Source organism: Ceratosolen solmsi, unplaced genomic scaffold, assembly GCF_000503995.2.
Source record: "Ceratosolen solmsi marchali unplaced genomic scaffold, CerSol_1.0 scaffold53, whole genome shotgun sequence".
NCBI classification, from domain to species: Eukaryota; Metazoa; Arthropoda; class Insecta; order Hymenoptera; family Agaonidae; genus Ceratosolen; species Ceratosolen solmsi.
In genome coordinates, this window is record NW_011948441.1 from 843452 (window position 1) to 856021 (window position 12570).

The following is a 12570-nucleotide window of genomic DNA, read 5'->3' on the forward strand; positions in this document are numbered from 1 at the left end:
TTAAGCTATTATTCATGTTGGAAGAAAATGATAACATTTTACATTTCGTATTTCATTCTTTTCTTAAATTTGCCTAGAGATTCGGCGCGAATACTGGATTTTCAATGGCCATATATTGAATTATTATCTGTGTCATTATTTGCAAAAATATTTGACTATTGTTAAAAAGACATTTAAATATTTTTTTTAATAACTGTAACCTAGAGTAAAATTTATTAATTTGGTAAAAACATATTTTGCTTGAAGAAAATCAATAGACAGAGAAATATGCAGAAACAGTTAAAAGATTATAAATAAATTAAAAATTTTTATTTAATACAGTACAATTTAATGTTTTGTCAAATACAAAATTAATTTGTAGCTTTGTTACTTTGTATTTATAATTTTGTATTTATAAAATATTGAAATAAGTTTTTTTTTTAAATATTTCCTCTATTTGAATATCGTCAAATATTAAATGTATTATTGAATCGTTATTTTTTTATTAATAGGAATTATAACAAAATCAGAAAATTATATAATAAGAAAAAAATACGCGCAGTGGAATATATTGGACATCTGTGTATTTGTAGACAGTGAGTGCATTATACAAAACGATTATGGCGGTCAATTTCATGAATAAGAGTGGCTCAGTAATTGATACGAACTATTGAATATTAAAAGAAATTAATAAAAATGAAAGAATTCGGTTGAATTGACGAGAAATTGAGAAAAAGTAATGAAAGTCAAAAAAATTAAATTTAACATTGTGTTAAAATATTCGTTGAACTTTTTTCTTTCATATTATTAATCAAGGGCTATTGATTATTATAAAATTTTAAATATAAAATAATAGAATTATTTATTTTCAATTATTAAATATTCGGCACTGTGTTAAAAATTATAATTAGATTGTGTGCCTACGTAACTACGACTCTTTAATATCAGCTAATTCTTAGGCAACGAGTAAAAAGAGGATACACAATAAAGTGGAAAAATGGTAAGATAATGTGAATAAATTAAACTAAGAGGTTTATTAATATTAACGTGAAGTCGGTCATAGGTCAAGACCTACATATTTTTGCTTTACTACTCATTCTCTCTGCTTCTCTCTCTCTTCCTCCCGTCACGCTTCTTTTCTTTAGCATCTGACGGAAATTGACTGTGAAAATGCATATATAACCGCATCAAAGAGCATCAAACACAAAGCGTTCAATGAGTGTGTACAATACCTAAAGTCAAATACAACCATTCTGTGTTTATCCAAACAGAAGACGATTTCGATCCCTCGCACATACACGATGAAGCAGCCGTCTAAAAGCTGCCTTTACCGTGTTTGAAGAACTTTCAATACTCACCATTAAATACAGATTTGCTCGCTAAACCTGCGTTATGCGTAGTCTCTTCGAGCAAAGACTATTGCCCTTCTCGCGAACACTTTATTACAGATTTAATTCAAAGTTTTCCTTGCTATAGTCATATCGACCATTTTAGATTTTTATATGTTAATTTAAATAAATTAGAATGTAATACAAACTTACCTGCATTGCCAAGATTACAGAATAATTATGACGTTCCTTATATTTACTATTCAAATCAACGTGAACGCTTCCATAGTTAATGTAGATTTGCAGGTCACGGAACTTCGAAATTTGTTTCTCGTAATATTCGAATACGTAAAGTATGAATTATTAAACAAATTATAATATGAAACTAAGATTATTTAGATTGAAAACATGATAATAGATTTGATATATTTTGATAGATTTGCGTGCATATCTTTATTAACGTTACTGATTCTTGAGCACATAGAGTTCTTAAATATTTAGCACTAATACAATACAAATAAACAAAATTAACTACAGTCTAAAGAGTTGGAAACGTTATTTTTTATTCAGCAACAAAAATTAAGTACGAAATAGATTATTGTTAACTGTAAAGTACCGTGAACTGAAATTAGGTTGGCAATGAGAAATACAATGTACAGATTCATAAGCCATAATTCACGGCATTGTAAAGGTATTTTAATAAGCATATTTAATTTTTTAAATATTATTTAAAAAATGACGGGGTTTGCTACGCCTTTCGAATTATTCTGAGTATGGAGGATTGTGAAGTTAAAATTTGAGTAAAATTCGATGTACGATGTTTCATAATTCGAGGACCTGATAGGGTTTGCTCTCCCTGATCTCTAGATAACCGATGGTAACGCGAAGACTGAGGTTAGCAACCGTAAGGATCCTGGGGTGTTTTGCGGTGAGTCGGAGCAACCGCAGACCTTCATCTCGGAGACAAGCGTTGTTCGAGTGCTTTTCCATACGGACAATTTTACCGATCAGACTTACTTTAGCTTCGATTCACGCGCCGAGCAACAGTTCGAGGTTTATCTTCGTTATGGCCAGCATCCCGAGCTTTATCCAAATAGACGCGGAGAGGTCTTAGCCGGCACCTACTGCGAACGAAGCTTTAGAGACTGCAGGCTGCAGACTTGCTATGTTCAGAGTCCAGCTTATCCGGGCATCTATCCTCGTGACTTGCACTGCAAGTACCACCTCAACACGCGGCTACCCTTCATAAAGCTCTACATCGAGAACGAGGAGTTCAACATCGACGGCCAGCGATGCGAGAACATCATGACCTGCCCGATGCGGCCGATTAGTTCCGGAGCAGAACACTGCCCTTACGACTATGTTCGTATCTACGACGGCCTCAACGAAACCGCTCCTGTTATTGGCACCTTTTGCGGTAAGCCCCCCTTTAATGGAGAATTATCTCGAGCTCGCACATATCTAGGACATCGCGGTACATGCAGCATATGCCGCTAGTCGTAACTATGGCATTGTAATGTGTAACCATGTTATCCAATAAAGTGCTCGTGGTTCAACTTTACTGGGCTTTTCTTTCTCCGGTGAGAAGAATTTCTAAATAATTTAATGTTTATTCAACGATTGACTGATCTGAGTGTACAAATGATACTGACTCTTACCAAACAAATTATTAACTGTAAGCTTCGGAATTGCGTAACTTTAAAATAAATTAATGTTTTTAAATCTAATGATTTTGAAATTATAACTTTTTTTCATTCTATTTTCATTATACAAGACTTGAACGTTCATTAAGACATATTTATTAAAAATGATCTTATCAATGATACTTTCGATGTTTTAATGTTAATGTACATTTTGTTTTTCCAATTACATATTTTTTTAATTATTTTTTAAATAGTTTCTTTAACTACTGAACTGCAGGAATAAAAAATATTGTGAAAGTAATAAAACGTCTTCTGTTTCTTTGAATCGTGTGTAAGCTCGCTGACAAATCAATTTCCAAACTTTAAAAACAAACTTTCAAAGTTTATTTTTTATTGACTATATATATATATATATATATATATATGAATTAGAGTACCTAAATAAATTAAAAATATAACTAATATTTCACATAAAAAATTTCTGACAAACTTGATACAATTATAAATTTATGTTGAAAATAAATCTTATAAATCATATTATAGAAAATTTTCATTGTATTTTTTCTGAAGGAGTATCATTTCTTAATTATAGTTATATAGTTAAGTCATCCGCTTTTAAATAATAAAGAATTATTGATTATATTGTATATATTATATAAAAATGCAACAAATAATAAAGAAAACAAATATATGTTGAAGTATATTTAAAATTAAAATATCTAACAATATTAATGGTTAACGATTTCAATTACTTTACATTTATGTAAATAATACTATATCAGCTATGAAGATATTAATTTAATTTTATAATTATATAAAACTAAATTTTTTTATAGCACGATTAGAAATTTTATTGATAACTGCAAGTAAATTAAATTACTACTATTAAAAACACGCTCACACGCAGGCACGCAAACACATATCCGCATATTATTAATTATGATGATTATAAACAAATTTAAATAAAAAATTATTCCTTCAAATATTAATTCATTGATTGTAAATAATAAATGTAAGTCACGTATGAAAATTATGTTAAAAATATGTATATTACAAATTTTTTCAAAATGTTTAAAAATTCCTTATATATTGAAACAATAATTATATCCATTCTTTTTAATTCAGATTTAAAGTTATAATTTTCATATTTTGAAAACTTTCATTCATAAGTCAATTATTGTATCGATCTTTTCATAAACTTAAATTCAGTTCAACTTTTCAATTTAGAGACGTTTGAATAGTGTGGACTATCCCAAGATAAATAAAATTTTAATTTAATTATTTTAATATCAAATTTTAAAGTGGATTATTAAGAAATTCTTCTGTTTAAATAGAAAATTATTTTTATATAAAAATATAGAAATATAAGAAATCCAAAAGAAGATAAGTTGAATAATGTAGCCCATATATGTTATTTCAATTTTAATTATTTATGGATTCTATGCTGAAATTTAAGATTTATTTTTAAATTATTTTCAAATCTATTCTTACATTATTTTCACATTAATTATAATAATAAAGAACAAATTTGTTTGCATTAATTATACATGAAAATATATTTAAAACTATAAATTATTGTATTAAATATTTAAAACAACTTTTGATTGAATCAGGTGAAAATATTCATCAATTTTCACTTTTATATTATAAAATTAATCTAAAAATATTTATACATTAGTCTCGATTATTAAAAGTCTCGATTATTAAATCTATTTAACAAATAAAAAGTATTGAAATTTTAGATATATGTTAATTGCAGATATAGTAATGTATATTTTATTAAAATTATTCCTCTTATATTTAATTTAATTTTTTTAGCCTTTGATTAAATAAATCAATTGTTTATTTACTTGCTGAAATTTAATTGGTAATATTGATAATTATAGATTGAATGTTATTATTATAAAATTTCATATTATATCGTAACAATTTAATACCATACAATTGAAGTATTTGATGTAAATTTAATTTATAAAAGTTTTAATTAATAATTTTGAACGAATACAAATAAATAATATAAAGTTAACTTCAAATCCAATATTAAATTATAAAATTAATATTAATATTTTAATTTGTGTCATAATTATTACTCAATTATTTTATGATCGGTAAATTAATAAAACTTATTATTTATACATTTGCAGTTCCATTGATAATATGAGATTGAAAACATTTATACATTTTTCAATTTTTATATGGTATTAAAATTAAAGAGAATTTAGGATAAAAAGATTTCCCGATTGGAATTTTAATAGAATATAATATATAAAAAAAAATTCAATTGATTAGATAGTAGTAGAATTATTGTTAATTTCTTTAATATATAGAAAGTTTTTTTTATTAATAAAAGTTTATGATTGAAAAGCCCATTTCATAAAAAGTAAAATTTATTATACTTTTATAAAAATGTGTATATTTTATCGATGTCTGTCTGTCTAAATATTTTCTGGTAGATGTAAATAATTAACATTTTAAACGAATAGAACTTTAATTGAACCTTGCATACAATTTGTAAAATAAAAATGTTTAAAAGTCAATTATGGTATGCTTAAATACTATTATATAATTAATTATAATAGTGCAGATTTTTATATTCATTAATTACTACAGAAACAATGTTTGTTTTTTTTTTATTATATTTTTGTTCCAAATTATTTTTAACTTGCTTTCCACCACTTTCCCAACATCATCTGTACATGTATATATTTCTTAAATTGTTATACATAATTAATTTTAGTATTTTTATATGTTTATATTCTCATTAATGATTCATTTGAGATTGTATTTTAATCTTGTGTATTTAATTTAGCTAATGTGTGGCATTGGTTTATAATGATGTGACGCATTCGTATTCCAATAGGCATTTAGCTATATTATAATGCTTTTACACTGCTAACAATATTTCAAACTTATCAATAATTTTTTCATGGCCTGTTGTTGTATGGATGTAATAACTTTTTGATTTGGCCTACATACCATAATATTATTCCCTTTATATACTAAATCAAGTATGACTAATGGTTTCATTTGTATTTCGACATCTTATTCCTGCATCGATTTGTTCATATTTTGAACATAATATGACAATTAGTTGTGTTATTGGAATATTAGATTTATTTGTAAAATGCTTTTATCCAAATTAATCTTTTATCAAAAATTAGATCTTATATTGAAATAATTCAACTATTCACGTGACCTTCTATTGTATTTGACTTTACTTTACATTTATTATTAGCAAGATAACCCGCGGTTATTTGCTTTGTATTCATAACCAATATTCCCATTTAAATCGATTCGGCTTAGAGATAAGCGTACATTTCTTCCATTTCATAAGTTTCTAAACAGTATGGTAATTTTATTTACTTTGTTTTTAAAGTGCAACGTGCAGTTAACATTAAAACATCACAGTGTTAAAATGGACGTTTCCAGGTTTTTGATAATTATTAAAAATATATTATTTCATTATTTAAATTTATTGTATATTTATAAAATTGTACTTGATATAAGTTATAACTACTTTGTTCAAAATTAACGATCGACTATAAAATTTACTATTTCAATAAAAATTCTGCATATATCAAATAATCTAGACCTCGAATTAAACAAATTGAAAATTTAATTTAAAATAAAATAGCAATGATTAAAATTTAAATTAAATTTGAATTAAAATCGCTATGCAATATTAATTATACTTCAATGAATAAATTCTTTTAATATATTCCATATACAAAATTAAATATTTTTGCAGTATTCTAATAAATCAATGAAATGACTCAAAATATTTAATTCACCATTTTTCTTAATGTGATTTTACGAATGGTACGTTCAAAGTTTTATTTTCTGCTGCAAATAAGTTGTAGAATATATACTTTAAAATGATCTAACTTCGTTAATTTAAATTCAATTAACCTAAACTTTTAAGAAATTTAGGTTGTTAAAATAATGTAATTAATATGATATGTTTGGACATACTTTATTAAAGAAAAACCGTATATTTCAATCTATAATTAAATTACATTGCTTACTACAATGAAAGTTTTCTTAAAGTTTTAAACACAAAAATGCCGAAATTACTATTTTCAATTTATTTTCTGTGACAAAAGTATTAATAGTAATATATGAAAAATGAATTAATCGATATTCATCTTTTAAAAGTTTTATTTATTTTAAGAAATTTATTAGATAAACTAGTGAAAAATATATAAATTAATTAAGTATTCTTGTAAACATAAGCAGACTATATGTATTTTACTATTGTAATTTAAAGGTTTAATTAAGAATAAAAATAGATATCTTAATTATCATAATCGATAACCTAATATCATTCTTCCGATTTGATCATTTACTATTAGAAGTAGTCCATACAATTTTAATGCGAAGTGTAAGCTTTCACTGCAATAATATTAAATTATATTTCAAATTTTTACAATTTAATACGATATCTGTTGTTTAAAGAAAGTTCTTTAAAACCATTTTCAGCTAATAATGAATTATAAATTTCCACATATATACTCATCGATTTAAACATTAATTCACAAATTATTTCATAACATTTTTTATAAACACAGGCATTCTTGATATTTGACTTGAGATGAATGTACGTAGTCAGGTAATTCTGAGACTGAGTATATATATATATTTATTACAAATAAAATAAAAATCATAAGCATAACGTAATTTATTTTTATATAATATAAAATATATTTCCAATTACATTGATATGTATGAACGATAAAGTATTTATGACAATTAATACTCTTGACATGAATAGTAAATTAACATCCTCGGTTGATTAATTTAGTTTTATGCTGTTTTTTTATTACATATTTTATTACAAACTTATTTATTGCATATTTGCAGAACTAATTAAATATTTTTTGACACCAAAAAATTTATTATTTTATATTCAATTTCAAATCATTTTTATTGTCAGAATTTGATAAGTTGTACATTTTATAAATTAAAAAATTACGATTAAATATGAATATAATAATATTTGTTGGCATAAATGATAACTATCATTTTAATAATTAAATTGATAAAACTAATATGAATTATATTAATTTATATTGCTTTCAGGCATGGGCAAGTTTCCGTATAGTATAATAGGCACTGGTAAGGATTTATACGTGGAGTTTGTGTCATCGTCAGCCGGTCCGTTGCTAAACACTGGCTTTCACTTTAATGTGGGAAATTGGCCTGGACATGTGGATACTGCTAGTACCAAGAATGGTAGCTGCGATTGGATCCTCAGCAGTGAAACCCTTCAAGCAAAGGATGAAGGCATATTTCTGTCAGTAGCTCATTGGTATCCACCGCACACGAGCTGCACTTACTTGCTCAAAGGTCGGAAAGGTGAAATAACTAGGCTTTACTTTCCAAGCTTCAGGGTAAATCGCATCGAGTCACCAATTCAGCCATACGAGGGTGATTGCGCCGAGAGCCTGACACTCTATGATGCCGACTGGGCTGACGACGCGCGTATTATCAAGACGTTTTGTGACACCTTCAGTAAGCCCATGGAAAAGCACGACTTTGTATCTACTTCAAATTCCTTATTTGTGCGCTTCGAAAGTAAAACCGGAAGCTACTCCGGAAGTTCTTTATACTATTGGGCACATTATGATTTTTTTAACGCGACTAGATTCGGCGATCCAGTACCTAATACCGAATGTGACGAGGTATTTTCATCTTGGAAAAATCGCTCTGGAAAATTCCGCTCACCTCTCAACACTCTTCTCTATAAAAGATCTGGAGACCCAGCTAATGATCTGACTTGCACATACACTTTTATCACGGATAAAAGGCTTTATGCCAGGATCATCCTTACTTTGCACTCAGTTAATTTTAAAGAACATCCATATGCTCCATGTAGCCACTGCTGGGGGAGTCGAGCCGATCGCGTTATCATTTACGAACCTCAACATCCTCCAAATAGTAATAGTCCAAATGGACTGAATACTCCAAATAATTCTGGCAATAACAATAACAATAATCTCCTGGTGAATCTTCATCAATCATCGTTGAATCCAAGCAAAGGCTACTGCCGTTGCAAGCTCTCTCCGAGCGACCCACCGATTCGCATAATATCACGTGGCGAGAAACTAGAACTAAAGTTTTTGGTCGATGGAGCACATGCAGCGACAAGTTATTTTAAACAACCGGCTCCGCTCTTTGAGGCAAGCTTCGAATTCGTCCATAGTCCTCTGTGCGGTCCGGCAGTCCTTCAGCCAACTACATACGGTAAATTAGAGTTTCCTTATTACGATGCGCTCAGTTACGTTACGCCGCCGCGGTTTATAAAGTGCATTTGGGAATTACGCGTAAACGTGGAGCGCGACTTATGGCTACACTTGGACAAGACAAAGTTTGCATCACGCTCGTGTGAGGACGGCAAATTGGAGATCTTCCTTCCTGCATCCGGAGGGTATTCGCCCGAACCCTATATTGCAATTTGTGGTGAAAACGTGAGCTACGTCAAAGAAATTCCTATTTTAACAGCGGCTCAAATAGCACCCGCCGATCCAGGCGAATCGGGTTCTCCTAGCGTGACCATTCAGTTTACAGGGTCTATGGCACTCGCTAGGGCTGAATTCAAAATCGAATGGACGGAATTGTATCATCTACCTAGGGATACTTCGGGCAATCTAAATGTACAGAAACTCGAAGATTGCGCCTTCCAGTGTCCAGCGGATGCTGGATGTATACCCGAAAGATTGCTGTGCGATGGCGTAGTCAATTGTCCAATGCCATCTAGAACGTTAAATAATTCAACTATCCGAGAGGCTGACGATGAGTCGCGAGAAACGTGTGGTAAGCTTCTGGAGCCCAGAAACGATGACAATACATCAATTAGCGATCTTGTTGGATCGACGGGTTGGACTGGTGCTGGCCTTGGTGCAGCTCTTGCTATTCTGCTTGGACTTTGTTGCCTCGTGTGCACCTGTCGTATGTGCAAGAAGAGCTCGTCCTCAAGAGACATACATGTACCATATTAACAAGATTTTTATTTAAAATTTTCGAAAATGTTACTTTTGATGTACGATGTAATCTTATTGCCTCACGTCTAATGGTTCGACAGGAAAATACAAAGATAGTCTATATTTTGACGGGTTGAAAAAAGTCAAAATACGTCATGGATAAAATAAAAATACTAAGACCATTATTAGTAATCAATAAGCCAAAAAATTATTCCATTTATATTAATAAAATATAGCTTTCTGAATTATGAATTCATACAGTCACTCTTTTTAATGACGCCAACAGTATTCGTTCGTTAATAAGTAATGAGTTAAATATTTTAGTTTGTAAATTCATTTTCAGGCTTTGGTGCCCAATTTAAGTAATCGATAAATAAGTAGATATGTAGATAGATAGATATATAGCTGGAGAAAATGCAAATGTATTTAATTTTGTTCTCATTGTACCTATTAATTGATTGTTGATGTGGCTTATTGAAGACAATCAGTTGAAAATACATAAAATGGTTAGTTCTGTCAAGTTAATAACTCAAAGTATTTATGCATTTACTTGTTAATGTATAATACAAACATGCATTCTCTAAAATAAATTTTATCTTGGCAGACTGTGAAAGAGATGTGTTAGATGATATTTTAATTTTTCAATTGCTTAAATAAATTAAAAAATTCAATATTTCATCATTTTTACGAAAAATATAGAATTTAAATAAAATATTTATTTAGATATAAAATAATTTATTATCTAATAAATTTAGTAAATATTTCCAATTTTTAAGTTATGTAAAATTCAATAGAAGTTTTATAAAAATTAATTCCATTTCAAGTAATTACGAAAATATATTTAGTAACTTTTTTTTATTATAAGAAATAAACAATTAATAATGCGCATGATGATTAATTTGTGTAAATTGGAAATATTGCAATTATGACTTTATAATGTAAAATAAGTAATACAAATATGTAATAGTATTTTATATTTTGTAATAATAATTTGCAGACAGTTTGTTTAAAAAATAAAGATAATAGATTAAACAATTTAGCATATACAGTTATTTAAATAGGACAATTTGTGTATTCTTAATTTATATGATAGAATTTACTGAATAAAATATTTGTAAATTCCTTTGTAATAGGTGAGATTAACAATTCCAAATAACTTTTCCAAATAAAAACTAAAGCATAAAAAAACTTTCAAATTTAGATGATAAAATGTAATTTGATTTGTACATAAATATAGTACAAGTTTTGCAAAAATTCTACAATTAATAAACTGTAAGAAATCATAGAATATTGTTACAAGTCATTTAGATGTGCGGCAGCACAGCTTGACAAAGTGAAAAACTAATTTGTAAATAGACAAATTGGCGGGAAAGGGGGGGGGGGATTTACAGGTCGAAAAATTTTCTTTGAAAGTTTATAGTACTTTTTTCAATTTCATTGCAATAATAATAATTATTATTTCCAGATAATAATTAATTCCAAGAAAAATTGATGAAAATGACAAATCCAAAGTAATTTAAAATAATCTTAAATTTCTATGTTACTAATAAATGTTTTTCGAGCTTATTGCAAACGCTATAGTACAAATATGTGTATATTTTTCTGATTGAAATAACAAAATCTAAAAACAAAACAGTTCCAGTTTTGCTATTTCGTGGCTTAGGATCTTCTCAAATAAAAAATTATCGATAACATGGAGATAAAAAAAAAGAAACGTCACGCGATAAATGTGATTTATAATATCAGCGATGGATAGAAGCTACGATTATGAGCGACTATAAGCACCGTCTTACCTTCAGAAAATAATCAGCTCAATCTGTATATAAATAATGTGGTGAAGAATGATTAGACAGTCGCGATACACATCATTACTGTAAAAGCAGACAATTATACAGGCATGCGACTAATGTCGTAATGCCGATTTATCTCACATTCATGAATACATTAATACTAGTTTTACAAAATGACACAATTTTAATATAAGCAATCCACTAAGTTTACATTGATTGCTACTGAGGGCATCAAAGGGACAAAGCGTAGTCGTCGGGATAAAAACTGTTGAAAAATATTGAGCATAATTCGATAAAAGTTATCAAAAAATTATTGCACAATTCACGGCAACAGAGTAAAAACATGTTGCAAACGAAATAAGCATCGACTAAGCTCTGTTTTTAAAATTATAAAATTTCTTTAAGAGTGTAAAATGAAAATAACTTATAAAAGTTAATAAATGCAAAAGGTATTCATTAATAGAGTTCTACGATTATAAAAAAGATTTTAATAATACATAAAAAATGTTGACGCAAGTGTACTGCATATTTCCTTAATAATGACGAATAATAAACTGGTATTGGCCGATGCAATCGGTGGGACTTGACTTCAATATTATGTTACCGTGTGATGACGGTTGTAATGATAATTATATTTTTTACTAATGAGAAAGTCATAAATGTTAGAGCAAAATAGAACTTTGCGATATATTGTTTCACTGTATTTCAAGCATCTAAAGTTATAATATAAAGATTGATTTTTTATAGAAAATATTATCATATACACGTAACCATTATATATTCATTATTTAATGCATATCCTTTTTTACTGTTTGTATAACAAAGATTATATTATTATTAATGCTACAAC

General features: G+C 28.0%; 1 protein-coding gene across 1 annotated transcript in view; it reads left to right on the plus strand.

Annotated features, from left to right (window-relative positions):
* Positions 1-10320, plus strand: part of LOC105365670 (uncharacterized) — a 30847-nt gene extending 20527 nt beyond the window's left edge. The window contains exons 4-5 of the mRNA XM_011503896.1: positions 2175-2724; positions 8030-10320. Coding sequence (XP_011502198.1) covers positions 2175-2724; positions 8030-9948 — 2469 coding nt within the window. The 3' untranslated portion in view covers positions 9949-10320. The remainder of the gene's footprint in view (positions 1-2174; positions 2725-8029) is intronic.
* Positions 10321-12570: the final 2250 nt, after the last annotated feature.